General features: G+C 50.1%; 1 protein-coding gene across 4 annotated transcripts in view; it reads left to right on the top strand.

Annotated features, from left to right (window-relative positions):
* Window positions 1–21876, top strand: part of KLHL13 (kelch like family member 13) — a 78865-nt gene that overhangs the window by 8923 nt on the left and 48066 nt on the right. For 2 of the 4 annotated variants that reach the window (XM_053273981.1, XM_053273982.1), the window contains exons 2-3: window positions 4769–4834; window positions 10036–10107. The exons of 1 other annotated variant lie outside the window; for it this stretch is intronic. In XM_053273981.1, coding sequence (XP_053129956.1) covers window positions 4815–4834; window positions 10036–10107 — 92 coding nt within the window. In that variant the 5' untranslated portion in view covers window positions 4769–4814. The remainder of the gene's footprint in view (window positions 1–4768; window positions 4835–10035; window positions 10108–21876) is intronic. One more of the 4 variants, XM_053273984.1, reaches the window with a different exon arrangement.

Genomic DNA, 21876 nt, shown 5'->3' with positions numbered 1-21876 from the left:
GGCAGGAAGCTGTTCTGGCTCTCCTGAGAATTCAGTATGAGTCTATACTCACTAGAACCTGCTGAAGGAAGAGATCTTGCAAGAGTCTGTGCACGTGTACCCTGCAGCATTTCCGTCAACATGTTGCTCAAGTTTCTGCATTTTCTTCTTCTTCCCCAACTGCTTGCCAAATCTTTTTTCTTCTTCTTCCCCTCTCTAACCCAACCACCTGCTCTGTGCCACGTGGATCTACGTTGGTTTCTGGGCAAAGACCTTTGTTAAAGCACACAAACCAACTAGACTTGTTTGACTGTCCTCTTTAAGACCTTGGGAATTCCTGGGACAGAGGCTTTTAGCGTGGACTAAATGGAAACGTAAGCTTGATTTCTCACTGGCAAGGCTACATTTGGGGGCTTGCATGATTGAATGTTCCTCCCATATATAAAGAGAAATCCTGGTACATAAAAAGCTAGGATGTCGGGGAGAAGGTGGACTAGAACCAGTGTTCCTTCTAACAAGGATTCCCAGATGTTGTTGACTACCAGAACCCCCAGCTTCAGTAGCTTTTGCTTGGGGATTATGGTTGTTGTAGTCAGCATCTGAGAATCTCGGTTAAAGGGAACACTGCCTAGAACACTTCTCTCTGACATCTAATGTTCTTGGTGGTGGAGGGAGGCTTTTTGTATGAAAATGCATTCGGTTGTGTGAGCCTCCGTTTGCAGTCGGAGTAGCCCAGACAGTATTGCCACCTCAGGGCATATTGCCAGAACCAGGGCATAGAAATGGCTGTGTGGTTCAAAAGTGCCTGGATACTGCTGCACTATAAAATGAAATCAGTCTCTCTTTATTTAATTAAGATAGATAGAGAGGAGTGCCTGTCTTATGGTAGCAAGAATGAATTGTGGACCCTGCTTAGCAGAGGGCACCCTGGTTGCATTTGGATGGGAGACTACCTGTGTGGGCACTGTAAGATCTTCCCCTTGGATGATTGAGCCACTCTGGGAAGAGCACCTGCCTGCTTGCATGCAGAAGGTTCCAAGCAGTGTTCTCGCTAATATTTCATCTGTGTGCAGAATGAGTTTTGTTTGGGGCGGTAGTATCTAGGCAGTGTGCGTGCACGTGTATTCGGAGTGGGACCTTCCTGATTCAGCCTGAGCAGGAACTAAAACTGACTGAGCAGACATTAAAAAAGTGGGTACACGCACACCTTGGAGTGAACACAGGTTCCAAGTTCCCTCCTTGGCATCTCCAGATAGGGCTGGGAAAGACTCCCACCTGCAGTCTTGGAGCAGCTGCTACTAGTCTGTGTAGACAATGCTGAGTAGATGGAATAATGATCTGCCTCGGTATATGGCAGTTTCTTATGTTCCTAGGTATCTATTAACAATGCCTGTGTACGCCACTTGCACAAAACTGAGATTGCAGATAAGGTTTTGAGCTGAGACGAAAGGCTTCCTTCTCTATTGCAGCTTATATAGTGGCAGGAGTAAATGGTCAGTTCTGTTGGCAATGTTGTATCCTGGAGTTGTTTAACTTCTCAGCCTTTGTGGAAACAAACAAAAATGTGTATTTCCTTCCCTTCCCTGAGCTCTCTTCAGGGCATTGGTATTAAGCTGGGCTTCTGGGAATGTTAAACTATTGTCAGGTACAGCAAGCCTGTAATAATCTTACATAATGTTGATGTGAAGAAAACTGAGAAGCTGTATGTAGAAGTAGTCTAAAAAAGAAAGTTGCACGTGAATGTGAACCACCTAGTTCTTTGCTTGTGAATGGTTTTATTTTGGCCTTCCACTGTGCGTGACTTCTTGGTAGTGTCTGTGTGGTAGAGATCAGTCTCAAACATGCCACTGTGAACAGCACCACTGGGTATCCTCCTGCCACATTGCCTGGCAAGGCTGAAAAATTGGTGGCAAGGTGTGTGGGAGCCCATCCACCAGAAGGGTGCCACGTGAAGGTCTGCACAACCAAGCACTTCCTTAAAAACAGTCACGCAAATGTTATTTGGGTCATGCTTTTGAAAGACGTATTCTGAGGCTTTCTTGCTGTTGCCCAGGGAACACTAGGGCTTCCTCCAGAGCTTGTCGGACATCCAACAAGAGAAGCAGTAGTGGTGAGCAAGCCTTCCTGGGAGACTGCTGGCCCATTGCTTCTGACCGTGCTGCCCCTGAACGGAATGTGTACCCTAATGCATGCCCCAGAATCCTCTGCCAGGCAGCTGGGATATGTGGCAGATGCTCAGGGCCCCCTCTGTGGAATGGATTCCAATCCAGTCTGGTTATCAAGTAGAACTCTTGGAGGGGGGAGCCAGAAGAACGCTCAGATGTGGTTACGTTCATGAAGTGCAATTGCCTTGTGCTGCTTATGTGACAGGCGACCCTAAACTGTGCAGGTGGCCGGGAAATCGCTTTGGGTGAGTGGAAGTCCCTGGGAGAACTCGGTCAACAGAAGCCGTTCAGAGCCGGCAAGGCTGCCTGCCTGACAAGCCCCTGCCGTGCATTTGCTCTGTTTGTCCAAATCCCTGCAGTTAGCTTGTTTTCAGGAACAAGAGTTTGTGGAATAATTAAAAGTGGTTGGCAAGAGATTAACTTCAGCTGCATAAAGCTGTTCAGACCCGTTTTTTGGCCTTGCCTGTCTTCCGCTGCAGCAACTTGTTGGGAGCGGAATGGTTGGCTTTGGCCTCATTTAGGCTCCGAAGGGGTGTGCCTGGCGCTCTTGCCAACAGAGAGAGGGGCAGGGTGGTGTGCTGTGTAACGAGCCAATAGGCTTTGCTAGCACCCCTGGCTGCGCACCCCAGTGCTGGGGAGTGAAGCAGGAGCTGGCTTGTACCAAGCCAGGCAGGGTCTATTCAGTGCAGTACTGATGGCCCTGGTTCTCTAGTGTCTCTGGCACAGAAGTCTTTCCTATCACGGGAGATGGAGGCGCTTTTGATAGAGATGCCACAGATTGAACCAGGGACTTGCTGTGTGCAAAGAAGGTGCCATGGTACCTTGGGGCACAGCCATGGGTGGACTACAAGCAGGACGAATTCAAGATTCTCTGGCTGCCATCCCTGCTTCTCTAGAGCAGTGTCTCTCAACCACCGGTCCACGGACCGGTGCCAGTCCGCGAGCTGTTGGGTACCGGTCCATGGGGGTACTGGTACCTCACATATAGAGGGGCCGGGCCTGGGATCCATGGAGCCTGGGTGAGCTCTCCAGAGCTCATTTCTAGGCAGGCAGCCCTCGTTGCTGGATAACGTCAATTTAGCTTCCTCAAATGAACATTATCCAGCAACGAGGGCTGCCTGGAAATGAGCTCTGGAGAGCTCCCAATGGTGGCCCCTGCTGGCCCCAAATAGTTTTGGAGAGTGTGGGGTTGGCGGGTGACCCCTATACTAACTGCTGGTCCGGGAAACTGCACACGAAGAATGTACCGGTCCATGACTCCAAACACGTTGAGAAACACTGCTCTAGAGGAGGCTGGGGTGGGGTGTAGTGGTCAAGAGGCTGGTAGGTTACAGTTGGTTGCAAGGATTGCTGAGGGGTGTGAAGTGCTTCCAGCTCTGGGAAGCGGTATACCAGTGCAGTATACAGCGGCTGCAGCCGATTATTAATGTTAGGGAAGAAATGGGAGGCATTGAAATTCATTGGTCTATAAAAGGGTTTTTTTAAAAAAGGTTCTGTAGTCTCCTCCCTTGTTTTTAGTTTGGTTATTTAGTTGCCGTATTTAAGCTCAGGGTTTCCAGCTGTCTGAGAGAGAGCATTGAGAATGATGTTTTAACGTTGCAATGTGTTATGCTCAAGTTTGATAGGATCTTTTGTGTGTTAACTGATTTTACTTCTGCATTAAAGGAGTCCTTAATATCTTGTCTCAAATATTCAGTATTATAACAATGTCTGAGCTGCAGGAAAGCTAGAACACTGCCAATGTGATCTTTGGATTGTGGTCAAATGCACACAGGCCAAAAGCTGTGCTGGTTTGACTTAGAGTTGGCTACAAGGGCCATATTCCTAAGGACCAGCTGAAGGGGAGGCCCCCTCTGTTCTGGTACTCTGCAGTGTTTCCCGCACTGTCCAACATCTGTTGCTCAAGTGTCCACACTTCAACACCCCCACCTCCTTCGAAATGCTTGCCACATTTTTCTGCCTGTCCAGCCACCTGTTCTGTACCATGTGGTTTGAGCTTAATTTCTGGGGTTGGGGGCAGACTTGAATTCCTGTGCTTCCTCATGATCCCTGCTAACTGGGCACCTTCTCAAAAGTGAAGACTCTCCTGTGTTTAGCAGCAGTACAGGAACTGTCCCCTATCCATCCCAGCATGGCATCCTGCCCCAGTGCCTGTTGCTAGTGTATGTGTGTTGGGTATTAGGATTGGGAGCCCTTCTGAGGCAGGGAATAATCTTCCTCCTGGTCTCACTCAATCTAGACCACTTTGAGAACGTTTCTGTTGAAAGGGGGTGTATGAATACTGTGAACGTCTAGAACAATTGACCTGGATAACCTTATTTTAAAGATCTTGAAATCGCGAGCTAGTTGCTGATGAAAGTTTGTTTTTTAAATGCATGAACTGAATGGAAACTTGACACATTCTGTAGTGCTTGTGCAATGTGCCACCAAGCACGCTGTGCCACCACCCCAGCAATCGCTCAGAAGAGCTGGTGGAGAACCACTGCATAAGTAGAACAGGGGAAGTGTGCTCTGGTTCTGATAGCCATTTCTTAGTGTCGCGCTTATGTTTTGCTAAACCCAGAGAGAGAATGTTTTCCCCGCCCTCCTCCTCCTCCTCCTGAGAGTGTCTGTTTTTTGTTCAGCTTGCAGGTGTGCAGACAGCAAAGGAGGCACACCAGTGTGTCGGAGATGATGTGGAGAGACACATTGTGAGTAACTGAGCTTTGTGTGTGTTTTGTAAAATGGCAACTGCCCCTGGGTAGACATGAAGCCAAACTCCTTGCGTTGTACCCATGTACTGGATGAACTGTGTGGAAAGCTAACTGCCCAGCAAGTCTTGATTTGAAGTGTGACTGGGACAGTATGGCGGAACCCATTTTCAGACTGAATTGGGCTAGATTCTTGTAATTCCAAGACTGAAATGCATCCAACTTGTCTATGGACACGGCTGCATTTATGAGCCATTCAATATCCTTGGCATGTGTTCTGGTGCAGGATACCAGCTGAGACTCTGAACACCTGCATGCATCAGATTCATTCAGGTCTAATATGGGCAGCATCAGGAATGGACAGGAGGGTCTTGGGCCTCTGAGAAAAGTGCCATGAAATCAGCAGGGTTGATTTCTCATGCTTAATTGACTTTAAGTGAATTATCTAAAATGTTTAACCGCACTCTTTCTAGTGGTGTATCCCTGCTTCTTTATTTATTATCAGGTGGGTAGTTTAGTCTGTCTCTTTTTGCAAACTGCCATTCCCGAGTTGGCTTGTGGAAGCAGATCAAATGCTTAGTTTGATTTCTCTGTCATGGAGTTCACGTCTCAAGGTCTGTGACTGAGAGATGCTTAAAAGCCTAGATCCTTTAGGGTGCAGATGCCTGTGTACTTAGACAATGAAATAATCCAATTTTATCTCTGCACCGGAGGAGCGTGTCATGCCAGACCCAATGCAAATTGCCGTGCAGCAGCTGGTTTTGTCAAGAGCAATTTTGAGCTTAAAGGGCTCCAAGTGCAAGGGAAAACGTGTCCTCTCTTCCCCTCTTTGTGCTCTTTTAAAAGCGTTTAGATATTTGCTTTTGCTGCAAGCATAAGCTTTCTCTGCATTTATGGCTGCTGGAGTTGTCCTGAAATGTAGGTTTTGGATGATGGACCATGAAATTCTCTTGCTGCAACTTAACAGCGTCATAGTGGCTGAGGGATCAGCCAGGAGGGTTATAGATCTCTGACCATTCAATCCTGGTTATAATATTCATCATCTCTTGCTGTGTTTAATGGTAACAGCTATCAGGCACTCTAGACAAGAAATGGCAGCCTTCCCTTCTTTTTGTCTTGCTTTTATTTGTCTGAAGTTTTAAAAACAACTTTTGTGCAAAGCCTTCTCGACATCATTTGGGCTGTTCTTATTTATTTGGGTTTGTCTTGCCTAAAAGAGAACCAGGCTTTTGATCTCATCTTCCATCAGCTGTCATGGCTTGGATCCAAAGGTGCTCTTCTGTTAGCAGAAGGCCTCTTCTGTGCATACGAGATCTGATTCCAACTCAGCAGATGCATGCTATGTGAAGGAAGGTGACCTCACATCCAGAGGACTTCCTCCATTTGCCCAAGCTCTCTTCAAAACCTCTCAATGGTCCACTAGAGCAGGGGTAAGCAACCTTGGGCCCCCCAGCTACTGTTGGACTACAACTTCCATCATCCCCAGCCACAATTTATTGTGGCTGGGGAAGATGGGAATTGTAGTTCAACAGTAGCTGGGGGGCCAAATCTGCCCACCCTTGCATGAAAGTCTGTATCCTTCTTATTCTCCGTTTAATCTTGTACTGTGATGCATTGCCTGATATGTTGTGGCTCTGTGCTTCAAGAAGTCTTTCACTAGCACTTGTGCGAGTGTTCCCCGAACAGCATTGTGTCATCTTTTTCCTTCTGGTTCTTTGGATCCAAGCTGTCCCCCGCCCTACCACACGTGTTACATTTCTCCCAGTCTTACTTTCCTTTGATTTTTTTTTTTGGGAAGCTCCATCCCCAACATAAACTGTTTGCACAGAAATGCAAGCAAGTTGATTGCTTCATATTTAAGACTTCTCTTTTGTTTTAAAGCATCGCTTCTTGTCAAGGCTGCCTGTTCTGTGAGTTACTGCAAGTGCCATATGGTTCACAGTAAAATGGCGTTTACAGGTTTTTATTGTTGCCTTTTATATACCGCCTCTCGTTAAAAGACCACCCCAAGGCGGTTTGAGCACTGTACAATGCTACCGCTTCAGCACACGTGCAGAAGGCTTGGCTTTTTAAGCATGGATGGCAGCTGCATGAAGGGAACCTGCTTTGAAACTTGCATGTTAAGATCCTGTTGGTGGTACCAGTCGAACAGGAAGAGAACTGGTCTTGTGGTAGCCAGCATGACTGGTCCCCTTAGCTAAGCAGGGTCTGCCCTGGTTGCATATGAAAGGGAGACTAGACGTGTGAGCACTGGAAGAGATTCCCCTCAGGGGGTGGAGCCACTCTGGGAAGAGCATCTAGGTTCCAAGTTCCCCCTCTAGTAGCATCTCCAAGATAGGACAAGATTTTTTTTTTATTGAACCAACAAACTGAGAGAGATTCCTGCCTGCAACCTTAAAGAAGCCACTGCCAGTCTGTGAAGACAATACTGAGCAAGATGGACCTATGGTCTGACTCGCATCAACTCACCCAGACTTTTAATTAGATTTACAGTTTTAATACTTTTAAAAACTGGCTTAAATGTTTAAATTGTAAACCGCCCAGAGATGTAAGTTTTGGGTGGTATAGAAATGTGTCAGATAGTTAAATCTCCACTCAGCAGCAGTGTTCTCTTCAATTCTTTTCATCTGTGTGCGGAGTGAGTTTTGTTCTGGGTGGCAGTATCAAGGCAGTGTGAGTGCACATGCATTCAGAGTGGGGCCTTCCTGATTCAGCCTGAGCGGGATCTAGAATTAACTGAGTGGACATCAAACTTGTGAGCACATGCACACGCCTTAGAGGGAACACTGCTCAACAGGGCAACAAGAACCTTCCAGTTCTGTATCTCACAGCTTGCCCTAACTCATGGAGTGTAGCAAGCATCGAAGTTGGAGGCAGGGGATGAACCATGCATCCTGAAGACCCAGGCCCTTTAAAGGCAGGGGAGAACAGAAATGTAATAAATAAAACGGCAGCTGCACAACCTTATGCAAAATTTTTATCTAGGATCTACAGCATTAAATACTGTAGATACCAGACAAAAACATTGGTACTGCCTTGTGCAGACACTGGACAAAAACACATTTTGAACCCTCTTTTGATTCTTGTATTTTAGACAATGTATATCTCCGAGAGATGTATTCATCAGGTTTTTGCAAATGTGACCAATAATAAAGAAATAGAAATTGAGATGGAGAAACTTTTATGTCAGAACTGACATGTGATAGGCTGTGGTGACCAACCTGAGGCTCTCCAGCTGTTGGACTACATCTCCCATCTCTCCAACTGCAATTTATTGTTGCTGGGGATGATGGAAGCTGTAGTCCAAACAGCTGGAGAGGCTCGGGTTACTCGTGTAGTAGGTGGAAGGGGGAATATTGGTCAGGCCCTGCTATAATAGTCTCTGTGCCCCTTCAGACTCCCTGCTCACATACTTGTAGGGATATAAAATGTGTGTGCTGTGTATTGTGTCTTTGCTTGCTTGCTTTCCCACTCCCCATGCATATCCTTGCATCTGTAAATAGAGCTGTTGGACCTGGTGCATGCTGCTGAAAGGCATATGGATTACCAAAAGACTTCCAGCTTGTGTGGATCGCCACAGAAGTTTTGTCTCAATCGAGTATGCTAAATCCAGTGTGAGTTCCACACAATGGAAGGTAGAGAAACCAAAGCTTTTCACTTGCTAAGATCTGCATTCTTTGATAGCCTCGCATTGGAATCTGATCTCTGCTAACTAGAAGAGGAGGAGTTCCTTGCAGCCTTTTCTGCAGATCATAATAACTTTTATGACTGGCTTCCTTTGTAGCTACTTCCCCTGATCAGCCGGGCAGGGGGAGTGGCTGGCCACGGCCTGTTTGACCTCCACTTTGAACTTCAGCTCGACTTAAAAGAGAGATTTACTCACAAGGAAACACTAGCAGGGAGTGTGAAAAATAGTCAAGCTCTCTCTGATTTTGCATGGGATATAATCAGGCTTCAATCCTCCTCCAAAGTATGTAAAACCCCACTTGTGGCAATTCTGGTGAGCAGATATACTCCTTGTTGGGAGTCATAGAACACAGGAAGCTGCCATATACTGAGTCAGACCCTTGGTCTGTCTTGCTCAGTATTGTCTTCACAGACTGGCAGCAGCTTCTCCAAGGTTGCAGGCAGGAGTCTCTCTCATCCCTATCTTGGAGATGCCAGGGTGAGGACTGGAACAAATTCCAGGTCTGGAGGGAGGCTGGAAGAGCCTTGTATACAAAGCTTTTTAAATGGAGACGTTGGTGGTATTCCCAGGGTTGCCACAGGTCTGCTATTGGCAGTAGAAAGGGAACTTGGTCAAAACTCCTGGGCTGCTGCTCTATTTATTTATATCGATGTAAACCACTTTGGGAACTCTTGTTGAAGAGTGGTATATAAATATTAGTCGTCTGTCATGTGGCTGTCCAGAGGGGGAAGGTGCAGCCTAGGGACCTGCCTCACTTGAAGGATGATGGCTTTCTCCAGGAGCTCTCAAATGTGGGTCCCCAGGTGGTGTTGGACTTCAACTCCCATAATTCCAGGCTGGGGATTATGGGAGTTGAAGCCCAACAACATCTGGGGCCCCTGGCATTCTCTGATTCTCTGGGGTTTGACTCTTTGGCACGGTTGGTCTGCTAAATGCCCCCCCCTTTTTTAAAGGGGGGGGGGAATGTCTGTTCATGGAATCATCTTGATATGCCGGGTGCTCTTGAAGCAGAGGAAATCTTTGCTTTCTAGCTCACTTGAGGGCAGAAGGTGCTAAGGAACATCAGTGGGAGGGGGGCAGTTGCCATTTTCCCCTCCTGTTTGCAGGTTTCCCAGATGCTCCTGGTTGGCCACAGCATGAAGTGGGATGCTGGACTAGATGGGTCTTTGGCCTGATCCAGCAGGGCTTTTCTTATGAAGGCAGTTGCAGATGTATGTCTCTTTGTGTTTGTTTCCTTTCCTTCTCTGAAGAAGTGTGGTCTGGGAGCACTGCACGCAGGGCTTCACCATGGTGTGTTGTTGTGCATAACAAACCTATTGTCCAGCTGTTAAGAAACAAAAGCCCCATTTTCACAATGAAACAATGGTTGGTCTTGGCAGTGTGACTGATTTCATTGGTAATTAACCCCCGCCCCCACTCTGCCCCACACTCACGGTGATACACGGTGCATCGGGGCAGCAGGCTTCCCTTTTGAAAACCAGAATGTTAAAGTCTTCTCTCCTTTGGTCAACAGGGGAGTTACTAACACTGACAGCATGGATCATTCTTTGTTCAGAAGGGAGGTGTCAGCGGTGCTTCATGACAGGTACGTTTTTGCCACTAAACAGTTGAGTTTGACAAGTTAATGCCATGTTTCACTGCTGACTGTTCTTCCAAGACAATTCTGGGGTGTCTTTTTTCCTTCCCTTTCTGGAGGAATTCAAACCCAAGAACTTTAAGAAACAAAGTGTGTTTGTTTTTTAAAAAGAAGTGTGTGCTTTTGGTGTGGCTTCCAGCTTGTCGGGGCACTTGACCTCACTTCTGAAGGGTATGACTGAGATGTAATATGGTCCTGTGTACCTCCGTCCGACTGTCAGTGGAGACTTGGATATGTGGCCAAGCCAAAGGATCCAGGCATTTGGATGTGTATTCCTGGCCTGCAGCAAACTCTGGAAACTGGTTTGCCTTTAGGCAGGGGTTCTCGCACTTGGATCCCCAGATGATGTTGGACTTCAGCTCCCATAATCCCCAGCCCCAATGGCTGGAGGTGCATAAGACCTTCAGAAGCCAAAGACCATTGTGACTGGGGACTGTGGGAGCTGAAGTCCAACATCATCCAGGAACACAAGTTTGAAAAACTTTCTTAAGCACACCCTCTCAGTGGGCTACAGCTGACTTTGGATGGTCAACTGTTGTATTTGTTGTATTGTTTTTATGCCTGTTTTTATACTTTTAACATGATGTTTTTATTGTCTTTTTATTGTATGTTTTTAACTTTTGTAAACCGTCTTGGGGTTATCTTTTTAACGAAAGGCGGTATATAAATAAATAAATAAATACTGTCTGTCTACCTCTGGTGGATGGAGGTGCTTGGTAGAGAAGGTCACCAGCAGTCTGGATCTGTGCTGGATGCACTAACGTGCTTTGACTGACTAGTTGGCATTTTCCGCATGTAGACTATTGTGAGCTTCCTGACAAGTCAATTACATTATGTACGATGTTTGTTTAAAGCCTGTTTGGTCTTAAAATAGGATGTGAAACTTGATGAGCTGATGAGAGAATCATGGGTTTGGTGCAAGAATGGAAACGCATGACCATAATTCATGGGCCGGGAGAGGCTGAAGGTTGCACTCTTAGCATATCTCTGCTGCCATATTTGTGTTGCCATAGTGCTTAATATCGGTAATTTTGGCAGCATCTTTGGGAAAGATTCTACCCTTCCCCTCAATTGCATTTTGATTTTGTCTTTGTTGAAGATTCAGCCCTTATTTGCCAATCACATCAAGTTGGAGTGTTGCTGAAATTACAGCTGTCTGCTGTCTTATACAGTGGTTAAAGTCATCCAAAAAGCCTCATTTGTCTTAATCGGAGCTTTTGCAGATGCATGTTGCTTCCCCCTTTCTTCTCACGCTTTGCTCAGCCATCACAAATGCTTGTGGCTTTGAATTCTCCATTTCAGGTTAGCTTACCATAAAGCTGCTTCATGCGACAGAAAAGCTTTCCTGTGTACTTGCCATCTAGCCTGAGGAGCTGGGGATCGTGCTTGTCAGGGGGAAGAGCCATCCTGACCTAAAATGCAGCCTAGGGAAAATATATAATTAACTGAGAAAGTTCTGCTCGTTTGAATATATTGCTCTGCAAAAGTGTAGCTTGGGTGAGGTTTGCATAAGCAGAGGAGACGTTAGCTTGTAGTTGGTTGGCTTGTGGTCTTATTATATTGCAGGTAGGATTTTGAGACCAGGAGGAGCAGACTGCTGCACTCTCTCCCCCTGCCCCAGGCATCTTTGGTTAGTGGAGAATTGTGCATTTATGTCCTGAAATGTTTGGTTACAAGTATGTTCTAAGGAAACTCATGTTGTGTCGATTGTATGCTACTTTGTGCGAAGTTTCAACGGACACAGCAAGATTGGTAAACGCAATCAGTTTGGAGGATTGAGGTGAGGGAGAGAAACTGGATTAGTTCTGACCAGCTTGAAGGCTCAACTTAGCTTCTGGGGCTTGGATGAAATGGCATATTATGGTCTGCTACGAGTCAGCAATGGAAACAGAAACCCATGTTTGTGGGGGAGTACATGAGCCTGAGGCTTGTGTCTGCTGGTGAAAGCAAACCGTGCTTTGCTGTTGGCATCCAAATGCAATCTGAGCTCAAAACAGAACCCTATAAGTCGCTACCCATACCTTAAGATTTTCTTTGGAGGCCCCTGACAAATGAGGTGAGATGGGTGGCTACCAGGGAGAGGGCCTTTTCAGTGGTTGCAGCCCATTCATGAAATAGCCTCTCCAGTGAGCTTTGCCTGGCTTCATTATTGCTCTGTTTTCTTAAAGGTAAAGTGTGCCATCAAGTCAATTTCCACTCCTGGCACCCACAGGCCCTTGTGGTTTTCTTTGCTAGAATACAGGAGAGGTTTACCATTGCCATCTCCCGTGCAGTATGAGATGATGCATTTCAGCATCTTCCTATATCGCTGCTGCCCAATATCGTTTTTTCCCATAGTCTGGGAAACATACCAGCGGGAATTCGAACTAGAACCTTTTGCTTGTTAGTCAAGCATTTCCCTGCTGCGCCACTATTCTCTTAGACACCAGGTAAAGACCTTTTTGTTCACCCAGCCCTCTTTAAATTCAGGTTTGATCTGACTTAACTAATTTTAAAATGTGTTTTTAATGCTGCTTTGTATTGTATTTCGTATTTTCTTTTCACATTTTAAATGTGTTATGTGTTTTTATTGTATATTTTAATACTCTGTTGTGAGCCGCCAAGAGAACAATTTGTTATGGGGCAGCTAACAAATTAAATGTATTATTATGAACCCAATTCAGAAATGCTTCAGTATTCTGAAGTGTGTTTAAAATGGAAACCTAGTTCAATCTCCATGCACCAAGAGGCTCAGTCTCTCAAGCTAACCATTGCAACCTTGAAGGCCATGATTGTTTTTATAAGGCAAAGAGTTTTACTTACAGAAATATGAAAAATGTTGCAAGCTGGCTATAGAGCAGTTGATCTCCCATATAATGAGGAATTCAAAAGTTGATTTTCAGTCAAATCCTGCCCCCCGCCCAAGTTCTGGATGTTTCTCTAATCAAAGCATTCAGCTCCAGTGAGTAACCTGTCAGTTGATATAACAGTAATCCACTGCCCTAATTGACACTCAAAACTTCCTTTTTTGGGTCTAATATTGCTTTTGATGGCTTTTCACACTGAAGCATGTTGTGATGAAGGAATAATCTGTGCCTTATAAAGCAATCAGGGATGGAATAAGGAAGGTTGAGAAAAGAAATCCAGGGGGTAGAAGGAGGGAACTCGCTGTAGGTCATACACTGCTTATTGTTGACTGTTGTCCCGAATGGAGGACTTGGCTTCCACCCACTCAAATATCTTTAGAACCCAACTGGGGAACCCCCAAAAGGCTCACATGTCTGTCTCAGTTGCCAGAAGGTCTTAACTTCTCTTATGCTGGAAACAAGCCAGAGAGAGGGAATGGTTGATTAGTTTGTTTGCTTTGCTTGTATATTTCCTTTCGTAATCTCAAGGCAGTTTATAGCAAAAATATTAAAACAATAATAAAATCAAGAACAATTAAAAACACACAGTAACAAAATGATACAGCTCGCAGAGCAACACCAATAGTAAAAAGAGCACCTTTTAGAGGGCAAAAGCCTTATTAGGAGGCATCTAAAGATCTGGCTATTTAAAGTTAGCAAGATGCCTGAAGATGTCAATTGAGAGCAGTGTTCCCTCTAACAGGGATTCCCAGATGTTGTTGACTACAACTTCCATAATCCTCAAGCAAAAGCCATTGCAGCTGGGGATTCTGGGAGTTGTAGCCAACATCATCTGGGAATCTCTCTTAGAGGGAGCACTGATTGAGAGGTTGTTCCCAAGCCTGGGGCAATGACCAAGAAGGCCCCACCCCATGTGTATGAAAACTGAGCCTCTCTCAATATCTGCATAATGAGTAGAGCCCCCTCTAATTTTATCAAGCGGGCAGGAACACTTGGGAGCAGGTGGTCCTTCTGCTATCTAGGGTCCAGCCTGTTAAGAGCCTTAAAGGTGATGATCAGCACCTTGAATTGGATCCGGAAACAAACTGGCAGCCAGTGCAGCTCTTTCTAAATTGGTCTGATTAGAAAGTGCCTGAGTGAGCTTGGAGTTCTGCTGGAAAAGTGTCTCCTTTCCACCATAGTGTGGCTGGATGAGATCCTGAATGATCTTTCACTTCATAGGCCATTGTTTTTCCAGAGGTGTTCCAGCAACCTCTCATTCTAGGAGAATTGTAGGGGTTGTGAAATCTTGGCATGCTTATTAGACTGACAGCCAATTAAATTTTCATCAAGTCAGCTGCCTGGCTTTACATGTAATTATTCAATCACTGTAAATAAACTTGCAGCACAACTGAAAGTGCCTTTAAAGATCTTGAAGGAATTGGCCGTCTTCGCCTCAGCCTGAGGTGAAACACAAGCTAGCACTTTCTAGATGGCAAACCTGTGGGCACTTTCTCCCTCGAAGTAGGAGGTCACAGCTTACAATGGGTTGTCTTCCTCCCTTTGCTCCAGGTAGACAGGAAGTCTCAGGTGTTTGAATAGGTAGGTCCGTCCCCCTTCTCCCAGCATGCCCAGGCGTAGTTCCCAGTTCCTTCCTGTCTACGCTCCGGGTTAGACGCTTTTGGGCAGGCTCCTGCCCAAGGAACGATCTTTCTCAACTTTTTCTACTCTGGTGAGCCCCCTTATACTAACTATGAATCTAGCTCAGACAGGGGACTCCCTTCTGGGATCCCTCTCAGAGGGCACCGGGGGGGAGGAACAGAAGGCAGGAAAGAAAAGGGCCAAAAAGCGGCACCTTTCCTCTTCTCCTGACTCACTGGGCCAGGGAAAAAGAAAAAAGAACCCCAAGGGGACAAAAAGTGGGGGAAAGTTGGTTTCAACCCTGCCTGCCTCCAGACAGAGCGAGAGGATATTGATCCAGGCTGCCTGCAGCGTTTCGCGACAGCAGCCGACAGACCAAGGGACGCACGTGGCCGGAGCGCAGCCGGTGGGAAGCGGACATTTGTCCCTCGCTCCCTCCACCTGCTCAGACCTTCCGCCTCGGCCGGGACCTTCCTTACTAGGCGCCCCGGGGATAGGCGGCTTTCCACCAAGCGCCGCCACGCCAGTCTCCCCTGGAGCGACCAGCAGGGTCGCAGGCACCACTTCCGCCCCCGCGGCAGTTGCTACTCGAGCCGCCATGGCGGCCACCACCACTGGGGCCTCCGCCGCTGCGGCTGGTGCCGCTGCCGCGGAGGCCGCTGCCATTGCGGCCCCCAGCGCCGCGCATGCCGCCCTCCTTTCGGCCCCAGCCGCGCATACCGCCACCGCGGGGGACCCGGGTGCAGTAGAGGCTCCGGCGGCGGTTGCGGCCGCCGGGGACGCACCCATTTCGGCCATCGCCACCATGCCCGCCGAGGCCGTCTCCGTTGCGGCCGCCGCCGCCATTGCCGGCCCCAGCGCCTCCGCCGCCTTGCCGGCCTTCCTGGCCCCGCAGCGGGTTGGCCCCATGTCTGCCGCCTCTGCTCGGCCCTCCACGGCCGAAGCTAACCACGTGGAGGATCCGGCAGGACCGAGGGCCAACGCAGCAGCGCCACCTGCTGGCCTCCTGCATATGGCACCCATAGAGGCTGAGGTGGATTCCACAGCCTACAATGCTTGGGGACTACTCCACCAGGACAGCCTAGGCTACCCCCAAGCGGCATGTCTCCCCACTCACGGGGGGCAGGTCTTGGAGGCGCACCCGAGACGGGGGTACACAAGGGGCCCGGCAGGCGAAGTCCATAGACCTCTCAGCCTTGCCACGGAGGAAAGCGGATGGCTGGGCGAAGTCCATAGACCTCTCACCCACGCCACATGCGATGTCCGCACGCTGGGGGAAGTCCATAGACCACTCACCCAAGCCGCATATACCCGGGCACGGAGTTCGGAAGACGACGGGCTAGCAAGGCCGCGCCTTCCGCAGTTCAACCATCTGCCCCAGGCGGCCCAGCACGAAACCAGGTATGAGACGGCGTCGATCCCCACGCGACGACAGGTGAGTGCTGCGTTCGGGGATGTTGAGTGTATGCAAGAGAGGGCCCAATGGGTCCGGGACATGATGGCCAGCGAGATGAGGGCGAATGCCAAAGCTCTCTCGCGCTCTGTGAAGGAGGCAGTGGCCAGGGAGATGAGGAGGGCCTCGAGACTTCCACGGGGCTCCCCGCCGCAACTCACCCCCGGACGGTCAGGGATAAGGTCCCAGTCCTCATCCTCCGAGGACAGCCCTGAGAGGACACTTCCTCGCACCCACGCAGTAAGACGCAGGCGTTCTTCAAGGGTCGCCCCCGCAAGCGGTCAGGGGTCTAGTGAGGATCAAGCTGGTCCCAGTGGAAGGGTCTCACCCCCTCCCCCAGTGAGACCTACGTCCCCACCGACCCCCAGAGATAGCACAGGGAATCGCAGTGAGAATGAGCCCTCTGACAAGGAGGAAGGGGAGCTGTCAGGGGAGGAGGCCCCACAGAACCCGGGCCCTATCCTGAGGTTGTTCTCCCAGGATACCTACGATGTAATGCTGGCTAAGGCCAGGAGAGCCATAAACGATGCAGCCCCGCAGCCAGAGGAGCAGGGAAACCCGGGTCAACTGGCACGGGAGGTTTTCCCCTCGCCCAGGCTCCAATCCCCGGTAGTGCCCTTCCCGGCTCTCTTCCGGAACACTATGCGGGCCGAATGGGCTAACCCAGCGGCCACCAGGCACACCAGCTCCTTTCCTAAGAAGTACTATATCCTCCCCGAGGAAGCTATGGCTGAAATATCGGTGCCCAAAGTAGACCCGCCGGTGGTGGCCCTGGTGTCCGGAGCCATAGTGAACAGAGAGGGGGACGAGCAACTTAAAGGCCCAGAGGATAGGAAAGCAGACTCACTCCTGCGCAAAGCACACGAGGCGTCGGCCAACTCCATCCGAGCCTCGGCATCCACTTCTATCATGGCCCGAGCCTCGGTATTATGGGTCAAGGACCTCCTTAACAAGCTGGAACCTGGCCAGACTGAGCTCAGGCAAGGCCTCAATAAGCTTGCTAAAGCAGCGGCCTTCATGGCAGATGCCAGCCTGGACTCGATTCAGTCATCATCTCGAGCTATAGCGGCTAACGTAGTCCTTCGCAGGTCGCTCTGGCTCAAGAGTTGGCAGGTGGACGCTAGATCAAAGTCCAACCTGGCTTCCACTCCCTTCAATGGGGGTAAACTCTTCGGGGAGTCCCTGGATGAGGTGCTGGTGGAAACGCAGGACAAGAAAAAGGCCATGCCCGCGAGGCGCAGGGAGACGCGTAGGCCCTTTCGTAATAACAGACTACCCTTTCGCTCCTACAAGCAGGGTTCTAGTAACCGGGACAACCGACCATTTCGGCCCCAGGGCCGACCCCATTGGGGAAACAACTCTAACTGGAACCAGAAAGGCCGAGCGGGCCCACGCCAGCAACGCTTCACCGGCACACAGGCGGGAGGCCGGCAAAACCGGAAACAGAACTGACTATCTTCAGATTGGGGGCAGGCTGCAGCACTTCACCACCAGGTGGGCTGCATCCACACAAGACCGGTGGGTACTGGGCATAGTGGAGCGGGGCTACTGCTTGGAACTCACCTCCCAGCCACGGGAGCAGTTCATTGTCTCCCCAAGATCCAGGAACAGGGGCAAACACCTTCGGATGAGGCAGGCGATAGACCACCTGCTGGGGATTCAGGCCATAGAGCCTGTGCCCCCAACAGAGTTCCGTCGTGGCGTCTACTCCATTTTATTCTTGGTTCCCAAGAGGGACGGCTCCTGGCGGGCGGTACTGAACCTCAGGCGCTTGAACCGCTACATTCGGAAGCGGCGTTTCCGGATGGAGTCTCTTCACTCTATCAGGGAGGCGATTGCTCCTGGCGATTTCCTGGCCTCCATAGACCTCAAGGAGGCGTATCTTCACGTTCCCATCAACTCCTCCCACAGAAAGTTTCTCAGGTTTTGCTACAACCAGAAACACTATCAGTACAAGGCCCTACCCTTCGGTCTATCCTCGGCCCCACGTGTCTTCACCAAGGTGCTGGCCGCCTTGGTGGCACACATGAGGTTGGAGGGCCTCAGGGTCCATGCGTACCTCGACGACATGTTAATTCGGGCGCATTCTCAACAGCGGGCACGCAGGGATGTCCAGAGAGTTCACCAGCTACTGCTAGACCACGGCTTCCTGGTGAACGAGGCCAAGAGCCAGCTCCTTCCGTCGCAGGCCCTTCAGCATCTGGGGGCCTGGTTCGACACCAAGGCAGCAACTATCTCCCTTCCTGTGGACAGGAGGGAAAAGATACGCGACCAGATTCAAATGCTCTTCCGCCGGCCCCGGGTGGAGATCATGACATTAGCTCAGCTCCTGGGGTCCATGATCGCATGCATAGAATGCCTGCCGTGGGCAAGGTGGCATGCGCGCCCCTTACAGTGGGCCCTGCTTCCCTTCCAGGACGAGATCGCCAGTCGCTCCAGACTGCTGTTTCCCCTTTCGAAGGAGGTGCGAGAGTCCCTTCTTTGGTGGATCTCCCCAAACCTGGAGAGAGGGAACCCCTTAAGGGAACCCGACAGAATATTGGTTACTACCGACGCCAGCCTTTCAGGGTGGGGGGCCCATTGCGAGGGACACACTGCACAGGGCACCTGGACCTTGGAGGAGACCCTACACAGTATCAATTGGCTGGAGCTCAGAGCCATCCGGCTGGCTCTGCTCCACTTCACAGGGATCCTCCTAGGTCAACACGTGTTGGTCAGGACCGACAATATGACGGCCAAGGCCCATGTGAACCGCCAGGGCGGAACCAGATCCAGGTCCCTGATGGAGGAATCCAGGTCCCTCTTCCAGTGGGCAGAAGCCCATGTCCAGTCGATCAGGGCGGAACACCTGAGCGGCATCTCCAATGTTCAGGCGGACTGGCTCAGTCGCCAGACGGTGGACCAGGCGGAGTGGTCTCTCCACCCCGAGGTGTTCAGGCAGATCCAGAACAGACTGGGAACCCCCCAGGTGGACCTGTTTGCATCACCGGAGAACGCAAAACTTCCCCGCTTCTTCACGAGGTTTCACCATCACCTCGCGGAGGCAACCGACGCACTAAATGCACCGTGGCCTCCAGGGCTCCTGTATGCCTTTCCCCCAATAGGCCTCATTCCCCGGGTGGTGGCGAGACTTCGCCACAGGGGGGCACAGCTCATCCTTGTGGCTCCCCATTGGCCAAGGCGACCATGGTTCGCAGATCTGGTTCTCCTCTCGAGGACAGACCCGTGGCCTCTACCGGCACGGCGAGACTTGTTGTCACAAGGGCCAGTACTACATCCGGACCCAGCGTGGCTCCAGCTACACGCTTGGAGTTTGAGCGCTCGCAGCTAGCCAAAAAAGGATATTCCAGGTCAGTGCAGGACACCATCCTAGCTGCCAGACGCCAGAGCACCAACAGGATTTATCAGACGACCTGGGCGGCCTTCCTTAGATGGGCTAGGCGCAAAGGCGTCAACCCTACCTCGGCCAGGGTGCCACAAGTCCTGGCCTTCCTCCAGGCGGGTCTGGACCAGGGCCTGAAGCCCAGTACCCTGAAACGTCAAGCATCAGCCCTAGCATCGGTCCTGAAACTCAGGAGGGCTGGGGGTACCACCCTACACCCCCACCTTTCACGGTTCCTACGAGGCGCTACCAATATCGCCCCGCCACCAGTTCATCGCTTTCCCTCCTGGAACCTCAACAAGGTTCTCAACGCACTGACGCAGGCACCCTTTGAACCTATTTCATCTATTCCGCTGAGGCACCTATCGTACAAGGTTCTCTTCCTAACAGCGATAACCTCGGCACGCAGGGTGTCAGAACTGGGGGCGCTATCGGTCCGTAAGGAGCTTTGCACCTTCCAGCCGGACGCTGTGGTCCTTAGGACGGATCCTACCTTCGTCCCCAAAATTAACTCAGTGTTTCATCGTTCCCAAGCGCTTGTCCTCCCATCCTTCTGCCCCAGTCCTAAGCACCCACTAGAGCAGAAATGGCACACTCTGGACGTTCGCAGGGCTCTGCGATGCTACATCCGTAGAACCAAGGGCTTCAGGCGGTCCGAGGCCCTTTTCGTGTCCTTCCACGCCGGGTCCCTAGGGAACAGGGCCTCTAAGGCGACCCTGGCGCGATGGCTGAGGGCATGCATCGCCACGGCCTATCAGGCCTTGTCGATACAAGTACCTCGGGGCATCACGGCGCACTCCACTCGAAGTGCAGCCACCTCGGCAGCCTTCTCGGCCCAGGCCCCGTTAGCGGAGATCTGCCGCGCAGCCACGTGGTCATCCGCGTCCCCTTTCCTTAAACATTATAAAATCGACTCTCTGGTCTCGGAGCAGGCAGCCTTTGGGAGAACTGTACTGCAGCAGGTGGTGCTCCACTGAGAGGGATCCACTTCCCCTTCCCGGGTACCTAGACTGCTTTGGTAGGTCCCATTGTAAGCTGTGACCTCCTACTTCGAGGGAGAAAGAAACATTGGTCTTACCGTGAAGAGTTCTTTCTCCTCTGAAGTAGGAGGTCACGCGGCCCACCCGTGGATCCGGGGAGCGGCAGCGATAGATCACTGTTCTAACATTCATCTTCTTCGACTAACCTAACCTTCCTAAGTCTCAGGGTTCTGTCCTCTGACCCGTGCATGCCAATAACAACTCCTCAACAACTAAGATGACCAACGAGCATTGTCACACTGTACAATCAAGAGGCACGACAGTCGGAACTGGGGAACTACGCCTGGGCATGCTGGGAGAAGGGGGACGGACCTACCTATTCAAACACCTGAGACTTCCTGTCTACCTGGAGCAAAGGGAGGAAGACAACCCATTGTAAGCTGTGACCTCCTACTTCAGAGGAGAAAGAACTCTTCACGGTAAGACCAATGTTTCTTTTTGGAGGTGAAGGTGCCCGTGCATGTGTCATGCAGATACAATTCCAAGCAACCTCCACCCGTGTGAAGGAGGCCTGTGCTGGCTTCCTCCATATAGGAACATAGGAAGCTGCCATATACTGAGTCGGACCATTGATCCATCTAGCTCATTGTTGTCTACCCAGACAGTTGGAGAGCTGGCCTTGTGGTAGCAAGCATGACTTGTCCCCTTTGTTAAGCAGGGTCTGCCCTGGTTGCATTTGAATGGGAGACTACATATGTGAGCACTGTAAGGTATTCTTGGGGGATGGGGCTGCTCTGGGAAGAGCATCTGCATACTTGCATGCAGAAGGTTCCAAGTTTCCTCCCTGGCAGCATCTCCAAGATAGGGCTGAGAGACACTCCTGCCTACAACCCTGGAGAAGCTGCTGCCAATTTGTGTAGTAGACAATACTGAGCTAGATGGATCAATGGTCTGAATCGGTATATGGCAGCTGCCTATGTTCAGACCATTGGTCCATCTAGCTCAGTATTGTCTACTACACAAATTAGCAGCAGCTTTTCCAAGGTTGTAAGCAGGAGTGTCTCTCGGCCCTATCTTGGAGATGCTGCCAGGGAGGAAACTCGGAACCTTCTGCATGCAAGCAGGCAGATGCTCTTCCATTCAAATGCAAACCAGGGTAGACCCTGCTTAGCAAAGGGGACAATCCATGCTTGCTCCCACAAGGCCAGCTCTGTATAGGTGGATCGCATTCCAGATGCGTTTGGATGACAACTCCCATCATTCATGCTGGAGTGCCTCAGGTTGGCCGCCCCTGTTAGATGGCTTGTGAACTGGAACTTTGAAACTCTGTAGGGGAGCTCCTCAGGGCTCTTTTAAAATTTCCATTCTGCTCTTCTTCTTTTTTGGTGGTTTTTCTATAATCCTTACTTGAAGTAAACTTCCCAAACAGTCCCCCAA

The sequence above is a fragment of the Hemicordylus capensis genome, chromosome 11 (assembly GCF_027244095.1).
Source record: "Hemicordylus capensis ecotype Gifberg chromosome 11, rHemCap1.1.pri, whole genome shotgun sequence".
Lineage (NCBI taxonomy): Eukaryota > Metazoa > Chordata > Lepidosauria > Squamata > Cordylidae > Hemicordylus > Hemicordylus capensis.
This window is presented reverse-complemented; position numbering and strand designations above follow the sequence as displayed.